Source organism: Monodon monoceros, unplaced genomic scaffold, assembly GCF_005190385.1.
Source record: "Monodon monoceros isolate NGI ecotype Baffin Bay Population unplaced genomic scaffold, NGI_Narwhal_1 Super_Scaffold_16, whole genome shotgun sequence".
NCBI classification, from domain to species: domain Eukaryota; kingdom Metazoa; phylum Chordata; class Mammalia; order Artiodactyla; family Monodontidae; genus Monodon; species Monodon monoceros.
This window is the reverse complement of record NW_021703772.1, coordinates 44,096,617-44,106,398: the sequence shown is the minus strand read 5'-3', so window position 1 is coordinate 44,106,398 and position 9,782 is coordinate 44,096,617. Positions and strand designations below refer to the sequence as shown.

General features: G+C 33.7%; 1 protein-coding gene across 1 annotated transcript; it reads right to left on the bottom strand.

Moving 5' to 3' along the window:
* Positions 1 to 348: 348 nt before the first annotated feature.
* On the bottom strand, positions 349 to 7,132 carry MSTN (myostatin). The gene is made up of 3 exons (XM_029225345.1): positions 6,552 to 7,132; positions 4,333 to 4,706; positions 349 to 2,287 (listed from the first exon to the last, which is right to left on the bottom strand). The coding sequence occupies exons 1-3, from the start codon at positions 6,922 to 6,924 to the stop codon at positions 1,907 to 1,909; spliced, it is 1,128 nt and encodes a 375-aa protein (XP_029081178.1). The 5' UTR covers positions 6,925 to 7,132; the 3' UTR covers positions 349 to 1,906.
* Between the last annotated feature and the right edge of the window lie 2,650 nt (positions 7,133 to 9,782).

Here is a 9,782-nt window from a genome sequence, read left to right as displayed (position 1 = left end):
GAAAATTTGTGCCCCCAAAACTCAGATAAATGTGCCAGTATCATTAAGTGCTCGGAAAAAAATGCAGTTTCCCTGTGTCCCTGTGGCTTCAGTAGAACTTGTAACTCTAGGACCATATACCCTTGCCAACTGCAATGCATTTGGAAATTGAACCTATGAAAACATATAAATAGTTTTCAGGTCAAGATAAAGAGAAATGAAACAGATGTAACTAGCCCTTGCTTTTGTATGTTTAAAGCAACTTGACCAGAACCAATTTAACAGGAATTTCACTCATGAGAAACTAGAGTAGCAGACCTAAAATTTCTAAACCAAACTTTAGTGCTAAATCATTAAACTTTTACAATAAAGTGAAAACCAAAAATCCAGAATTAATCATTATAACATAAAACTGTTGTGTCTTTCAAAAAACATGAAAACACTTTAATATAATTTATATTGTTTCTACACATTAGATGTAGGAAATAATTTTACTTAGTCATAAGTATAATGTATTTGATTAACAAAATCCTAATTTACAAAATAGAAGTAAATATATGTAGAAATATATTCATTATCAAATTATAAAATAAAATTAACAATTCTTAAGATATCATCAGTTTATTTTTCTGATTTCAGATAATAGAGTTAAATCATTTTGGTATGCTTAATAATATTTATAAGTATTAAAATAATGGAACGTTGAGATTTGAATACAATGATAGTAAACCACTGAAATTTCACTTTCACATTATACAGCCATCATGAATCCGTAAGTGAATGTTAATAATGTAAAAAAATATAAAATGATTGTAATATAACCATCTAACCATTAGCATATGGAGTTTTAAGACCACATTTAATCAGCTAATTTTCTCCGAAATATAAGCATTTGCTTTTCTGTCATACATGAAATGTCTCTGTGCCTTAATACTTAATTTGAAATGTGCTTACTGTAAAAATATACCAAAGTAAATAAAAAAGGAGACATTTATTTACAAAACGATATTGTATACATATTATATAAATGCAATTGTTTCAAAGTCTTTTTATACAATATTGATAGAATCAGTCATTTCCATTATTTCATCATAAAAACTGCAGTGTTGCAAAGGCAGGCTATAATTTTGAAATTTTGATAAAAATGAATACTTTTTGGCTGCCTTGTAAATGCAGTTTCTCCAAGTATGCTACAGAATTGAATCCAGACCTCTAGAAAAATGATTTTTCTTTCATTAAAGAAAATCCATTCCCCATTTGGAGGAGTATGAAAATGCACCTGAAGAAAGGAGAAACATTACTTTACTGAATGTATTTTATTTGATAAACCTGATAACATCAGCCATTCAGCCTATTGTATTAGCACCATTGGCATGAATTGTTAATGTACTGTATCAATCGGAATAGGAATGGGAACTTGCACATGGCGTACCATCCCTATTTTTGTGGAATCTTATCTTACCAAGTATGCTATCATACAATATAAATTCAAGTGTTTAAGGATGATTCAAATAATGGTATATAACAATCCTGCATTTTACCAATACTACATATAGATTTTTCTGTAAATATTAAATGAAACTGTAAAGAAATAGACTTTAAAGCATACTCCTTTAATTCACCAGAACACAAGGAGAATTGCTTTCATTTACCTGCGTATGTTGTGATATATATGAACATAAATGGAATTTGATCTCCAAGTTAAAAAACTCCGGAAATCATAAAACTTTTTATTGTATGATTTGTTTTGATGGTTAAATGCCAACCGTTGCATATATTCTCTCTTTTAGTTCATATACTGTAGCTTGTGCGTAAGTGACTGTAGCATGCTCTAGGCTTACAGCCTGTGGTACATAATTTCACAGTTTCAAAATTGTTGAGGGGAAGACCTTCCACTTTTTAGGAAGTTATGAAACAAGTATAAATCTCATGAGCACCCACAGCGATCTACTACCATGGCTGGAATTTTCCCATATATTATTTGTTCTTTGCCATTAAAATATAGCATATTAATTGGAGACATCTTTGTGGGAGTACAACAGGGGCCTGCTGAACCTCTGGGGTTTGCTTGGTGCACAAGATGGGTATGAGGATATTTTTGTAAAAATACAAATTCACACTCTCCAGAGCAGTAATTGGCCTTATATCTTTTAGGTGCAATAATCCAATCCCATCCAAAAGCTTCAAAATCCACAGTTAGAGGGTAACGACAGCATCGAGATTCTGTGGAGTGCTCATCACAGTCGAGTCCAAAATCTCTCCTGGATCTTTTTGGTGTGTCTGTTACCTTGACTTCTAAAAAGGGATTCTGTATGAAAAGGAAAGAAGAGTTAGTAATAGATCCTGAAACACCTTCCTACCTCAAGCAGTCGTTGTTGAAGAAAGAAATTAATCATTTTGCTTCTGCCACATTTGTTTTTATGTTTTAATGTTGCCACAGCATTAAGGAATTTTAATTTATACTAGGCTTGATACTTCCCTTATGGCTCAAAAGACTATAGCAGCAATACAGATTCCCCTGTGGTCAAATCTTTGTCCTGCTTATTCTTGTTTTCCCCAGTTTGAGTATCTGAATGCCTGGCACATAATAGATGCTCTGAAAATATTGATGGCAAGAAAGGGAGAGATGGAGCAGAAGAGAGAGGGAGGAGGGAAGAAAGGAGGAAGGGGAAAAGCTAGCTTCTCTCTTCCTGCTTGTTGGTTAAATATGGTGGCTAAATATGTCTGATGACTCCTGGAGGGATAGGTATACTCATCCATCCTCCATTCACTAGATCTTATTCAGGGATCCTTGGATATTGACGCCAAACCAAAATAGTTACCACCCAGCACTGTACAGATTGTAATGGGAAAAAGGAAGGTAGGGTGATGAAGGTAGTGGTAGGTATATTGGGTTGGAACAACCAACTCCAAGAGAGGGAGGGACAGATTCAGAAGAAGATACGATAATATTTCCTTTATTCTTTCACTGAAAAATGTTGCTGTTCAGATATTTAAACAATAATTTGCTAATCCTTCCCCCACCCCAATCTTTTCATGCATTTCAGACATTTTTCCTTTTATATGGAAAAGTCTGAGGAATACATCGTATTAACCATCTGTTTAATAATAAATAAAACCTCTGTCACATCACCAACTTTGATCATTAAAATGCTGTCTATAAAAAAGAACACATTCCTAAATAATTAATAGTAGTTTTTATCCTGTATCAAAATCAAAATAGACCTGGTAATTATTGGTATTTAAGATTATAAAAAATAATAACATCATTTTGGGAGTCAGTAACATTTTATGTACCATATTTAAAGAAAAATAGATCACTTGGAAAATTGTATAATCTCTTAAAGAATATGTTTTCATTTAAAGTAATGCTTACTAATTATATATTCTTTACAAACAAGACCATTTAAAAACTGAAAAGCTAACACATTGCTTACAAGTATAAGCTTTTGTTGTAAATTATATCAATAAATGGAAGTAAAAGATATGGTCACATTAAATAAGTTTTTGAAAACAGAAGTAAACACAAGCATAGATAAGCCAGAAGAGTGAGTAACTCTAAATTTATGCTAGGTTTTAAATGGTTTTTATTAATTTTTATAATATATAAGGCATTGTCTTCTGTTTGACCTGATATTAAATTAGTTGGCATTACCTAAATAAACTCTTGCAGAAGAATAGTAAGACAGTTCAGAAATAAGCTTGTTGGTACAGGTTAACTACCCCGAAATTTTAAATTTTATTAGGGGTAATTCACAGAGTAATCCACATATACATCAGTGCATTAACAGCCTAGAAAATAAGGAACATTTATCTTGAGGGATCTTAAATATATGTAATAGCATGTAAGTCTAAACATATTGTATTTAGTTAGTTGCTATAATTAAAAGCATTTTATTTCAATTATAATTTTTAGAGTTTATTTTTTTCCACTTTATTAAGCCAAAAAAAATGTTAACACCTTTGGCACTCTTCTAGGGAAAAAAATGTTTTTTTGGGTATGTCCTAGAATCCACTATGAAGACTTCATGTTTTTATTTATATAATCATATAGCACATCAATGAAAAGCACTTTATATTTCATTCCCATTCAAAAGAATTCCTTAAGAAGTTAGGGACTATGGTGTAACTTTTTTCTTTAAGTCCTCATGCAAACTAAAAGTATCAAGAGAGTGTTTCATAGGATATGAAATTGGACACCTACTTTTATTGGGTACAGGGCTACCATCGGGGTAAGATACCTTTGTCCGGCTTATGAGCATAGGAAATTGGTAGTTGTTTTCCACTACTATTCATTCACATTATGAATAAAAACATAAGGTTTTTAGAATGTTATTTTCAGTAATCACTTACCAGCCCATCTTCTCCTGGTCCTGGGAAGGTTACAGCAAGATCATGGCCATTCTCATCTAAAGCTTTGATTTCAATGCCTAAGTTGGATTCAGGTTGTTTGAGCCAATTTTGCAACACTGTCTTCACATCAATGCTCTGCCAAATACCAGTGCCTGGGTTCATGTCAAGTTTCAGAGATCGGATTCCAGTATACCTTGTACCGTCTTTCATGGGTTTGATGAGTCTCAGGATTTGCACAAACACTGTTGTAGGAGTCTTGACTGGCCTCAGATATATCCACAGTTGGGCCTTTACTACTTTATTGTATTGTATTTTAGAGCTAAATTTAAAGAAGCAACATTTGGGTTTTCCTTCCACTTGCATTAGAAGATCAGCTATAAATGAATAAGAAAAAAAAAGAGTTACTGAAATCATTTTTCATGACAGATGCATAAACTCCTCCATATTAATCAATGAGCATGTTTATTGGAATAATGTGTGCACATTTAGTCTTTTAAAATGAAAAAAAATATGTAGAATTTCATTCATAACTCAGAAAACTATCAAATAAAATAATTACTATAGCTTTTCAGATTTTCTTAGATGTATGTTTTTTCAGCTGTTTAGGAGGAACCTACTTCCTCTCCAGAGAACTGTGGACTAAGGAAAATTCTATTAAGGAATGAAAAGTGGATGAAATTTTAAGATGATGATGATTAGAGAGAACAAGAGAAACTGTGGAGGAACATCCACTTAGAATTCTTTGGGAATCTGAGTAGTTACACTTACTGAGCAGCTGTACCAATCAGTCTGGAAGAAGGAACCCTTCCCCCAGGCCTGAATTACCTGGGGAAAAGACACTGAGCAACTGAGCCTCAGGAATTAGTAGAAAATATAGTACATCTGTTATGTTTGGGTGCTGGGATAGCCTTTTAAAGGAACAAAACTAGCAGGTAAGTAGCACCAAAATCTAAATGTTGCATTCAGGCTATCTCAAAACTTAGAAAACACTGCCTTTAGGGCCAGGCTGTCATTGTAAGCAGAAGCACTTAGAAATTTCTTTCCTTTTGGTTTTCCAAGATTGTTTATATATAAGGCAAATCTACTCCAGGATTATCTGATAGCACAGTCTTAAAGGAAAATTATTCGTTGCATTATAACCTAATTACTTAATAAGAAAAACAGTATTTTGAAACTGTTTTGAGTCCAGTTTAAAGTGGGTAAACCACTCTATAAAGCAAGATCACAGACATATGGCACAAAACTCTTTCTTGTCATGCCTTCTCTGTTAAGGTGCCTGTCCCGCTTTCCTTGAGTATAGTTTTGAACTGCCTGCAACAGGAATGGTATGACGTATATTATCTTCCAGAAGCAATGTAGATACTACAGGTAATAGTCCTCCCTCCTATGAAGAGTAAAATAATACTTTAGGAGGTTATTAAGCATGTGCCTGCCTGGAAATATGCAGATCGGGTACTTTCAACAATAGTACCATGGTCAAGGTATAAGTGGGACTTTGTGAGCCATAGCCTACTCAATTAAAATGTTTATTTCTTAGCATTTTCTGATAATTAGCTCATGATTATTATTATGCTATGTTTACTTCATCATTGCTCTTAGTAATACATTAAATTTATAAAAAATATTTTTTCATATTTTCCAGTGTTGTAATAGCTTTCAAAATTAGATAACTCTAATTTGTGAAGAACATAAAAACACTGTGAGAAATAGTTTTGAATAACAGAAGTCATTCTAGGTGTTCAGCAAATGCCCACATAGTCTTCAACATCTACAAATTTCTTTCCGGTTCTCTTTATTATGAAAAAACCTGTTATTATAAATGCATATTTCAGACAACCAAATGCAGTTATGAAATATCATGTAGTTAAAAAATTTCAAGTTTTTCACATTGCTTGTAGTATCTCCCAATCCTTACCTTGGTGGTATTAAGCTGTGAAAGCATAAGCATGTTATAGTTGTCACGTTAAACTGTATAACATTAATGCTATGCAAGCATTTTATTTTTAGCCTTTTAGCTCTCTAAGGAAACAAAGTATGCAGCAGCTTTCAGTCTCATTAGTATATTTCTCATGAAATCTTGAAAAAAAAGAAACTCTTTTCCCTCCTACTTAAATACAAGCCAACAGCTTGTTAAAAGAGCCTGAAAATAGATCGGTTTCTCATAAACACTAGAACAACAGTCAGCAGAACTGTTGCTCTACACTAATAGGACTACTCACACTCTGTGGGCATGGTAATGACCGTTTCCGTCGTAGCGTGGTAATCATCATCTTCCAAGGAGCCGTCACTGCTGTCATCTCTCTGGACATCGTACTGATCAATCAGTTCCCGGAGTGGAGGAGCTTTGGGCAAAAGTTGTCTTATAGCGTCTTTGCTGATGTTAGGAGCTGTTTCCAGGCGAAGTTTACTGAGGATTTGGATTTTTATGGCTTCTAGTCTTGAGGATTTAGTGTTTTGTCTCCACATACATGCATTACACAGCCCCTCTTTTTCCACATTTTCCTTTTGCTCGCTGTTCTCATTCAGATCCACTGGACCAGCAACAATCAGCATAAATAGGTAAATACAAACATAGATTTGCAGTTTTTGCATGATTTTAAAATCAATACAATCTTTTCCCTTGTTCTTATTTCTTCCTTTTACTTTTCTTTTGCTTTTGAGTAATGCCAAGCAAAATGTTAATGCCTGCACAGTCTGAGAGACAACTTGCCACACCAGTGAATCTTTTATACTGTATTCCAAGTGGCTTTTTATATTCCAACTTTGATGAGACAAGTGTCGTCAGGATCTATGATTGGCTCTTGCTCCACAATGAATCTCGCTGTCAGAGGTTAAAACCCTGTCTGTCACAAGTCACCAAACAGTATTTTGTTACAGTCAAGGGTGAGCTGATTCATTTGACTACTTCATAAAAGAAATAAATCTACAAATAATGAAAGATATATGTGACATTTGAAAAATTAAAATCTATTTTAACAATAATATAAACTACACTTAGATCTTGTTCATCTTTATGTGAAACTTTAAAATTATAATTTAAATAAGTAAATCTTAATTCACACTTCATACTTAAAAAGTTGAAATGTCTTTTCCTCAAAAAATAAAATGATTTTATATTATTTAGGCAAGGATTTGAAGTAAAAGGATTTTTATTTGTTGTAGTAAATTATTTTTAGTACTGTGTAATTAGGGAAATACAGATTTAAATTTTAAATTTAAAATAGTGATACTAGTAAAAGATTTTTGGCTATAATTTGAGAAACTTGTTTTCCTGAATAAATTCTTAACACATAATGAAAATCATACTTACTTTAATATTAAACTGCTCATGAAATTATTTTTAAATAATTTAATATCTTTTATTCATATGAAAATTGTGTTCAGTTTTTGACTGATTACTATTATTTCCTATCCCAAAGTTGCAGATTAATATTGCTCTGAGGATGTGTTTTTTCGTTGTTTATTACCAAGAGGATAATGTCAGCTATCTGAACTTAGAAGAACTTAGAATAAGCTTAGAAGAACTTAGAATAAGCTTAAGATAATGAATTTTATGACTGGTAATGAAGTTTTCCTCAGATTTCCAGTGGTAAAAGAAAAACCGTAGTATCTACTCTCTATAAATTATATCCAAATATTGTGGACACATGAAAGGAGCACCATAATAAAGGGTGCCCATTTTTCTATTTCCCGATACTGTGCTAGGTTTGCACCCCTTTGCCAGTTTCTCATTTGACCAGAGGGCAGACACCTGGCAGGGATTTGGGGTAAGGTCTGGGAGCAGAGAATAGAGCTTTTTGTTCTCTAAATTTAAGTGGCCTCTGTAGGGATCAAACTCTCAACCTTAGCTTTGGGAGCCACAAGATCTAATCAAATGAACTATTAAAAAGCTAAACAAACATAGCCAGCGAGAAACAGAAGCTGTTTCCAGGCCACAGGAGATTTATTCTTCCTACTTCTTTTGGGGAAGCTAAGGACTCCTGAGAGTTAATCCATTACTTTTTTTTCCAAGAGAATGCAGTGGTTCATATCAAATATTCATTTTTTTAGGTCACTACTTTTGCACATTGTACACTAATTTACTGCCTCAGTGCACTAAAATGCAACTCAGTAGCCTGAAAAGTTAATGCATTTTCATCAAATTCTTAAGAGGTATCTACATCTCTTGAGAAAAAATGGCCTTACATAATGCATTAGATTTGCCCATCATTAAAGATTAAGGAAAACCAGACACAAACCAGATGCCCTGAAAGATTTCAGATATTGTTTGTTGTGGAGCAGTATTAGATCAGGCTTATAAAGTTTTATTTGTTTGGTAAATTTATTTTTCAGCATATAAATCTTTGTAATGTTATAATGATTGTAACATATGCTTCTATATACTTCTGAGTAAATCAAATCTTTTTTTTTTTTAACTCTATTAGAATTGCATAGCAGTTGGGACCTCAGGTTCTGCAGTCAGATAGACCTGAGTTCAAATCTCAATTTTGCCACTTCTAACTATGTAATAATGGATGAGATACTTAACTTCTCTAACCTTCAGTTTCCTCATAGAGTTTTGGAGGGGATGTAATTCAATAATACACGTAAATTGCTGAGTATTCTGCCTGTCACACAGTAAGTGATTGATAACTAGTACTTGAGTACTTGGTCTTTGTTTCATGCAGAGGGGTTTGAGATTATGCTTAAATTTATCCTCCATATGAACTAGAACTGCTTCAGTTTGTAGCTGCCAGTTATCCATTCACGTAGGCTAGCTCTCTAGTAAAATGTTCTAAGGCAGCCCTATCACAAGGCACATTTCAGCTGTTTATTCTTACTACCTGGAATAGAGGAAACAAAGGTCGTCATTTCCACATGGTTGATGCTCATTACTCACGGATTCCATGTTTGCAAATTTGTCTCATTGCTGAAACTTATTTTTTACTCTGTAATCAATACTCATAGCACTTTTATAGTCATTCACGCACATGCACAGAGCAGCAAAAAATTTGAGGCTTCCAACACACAGGATCCCAGTTCAGGTCAACCAAGGCAATTCTCTGCCTTGTTTCAGCACTCATGCTTAATAAGTGCCCTTTTTGCAATCTATATAGCACCATTTTTTTTCACATTTTTGCATGGTTTTTTTGGGGTGATTCTGCTGTTCAAAGTGGCCCCCAAGCATAGTGCTGAAGTGCTGTGCTCCTAGGCACAGGGAGGCTGTGATGAAAAGTAAATAGAATGGTGGTTGCCAGGGACTGGAGGAGGGGTGGGGTGCGATGGGCGAAAGCCACTGTTCAATAGATACAGAGTTTTAAATTGGGAAGATCAAAAAGTTCTGGCGATGGCTGTTGCTCATGGTAGCACAACAGTGTAAATGTACTTAATGCCACTGAACTGTACAGTTAAAAGTAGTTAAATAGTCAATTTTGTTATGTGTGTTTTACCACAATTTTTGAAAAAGAAGG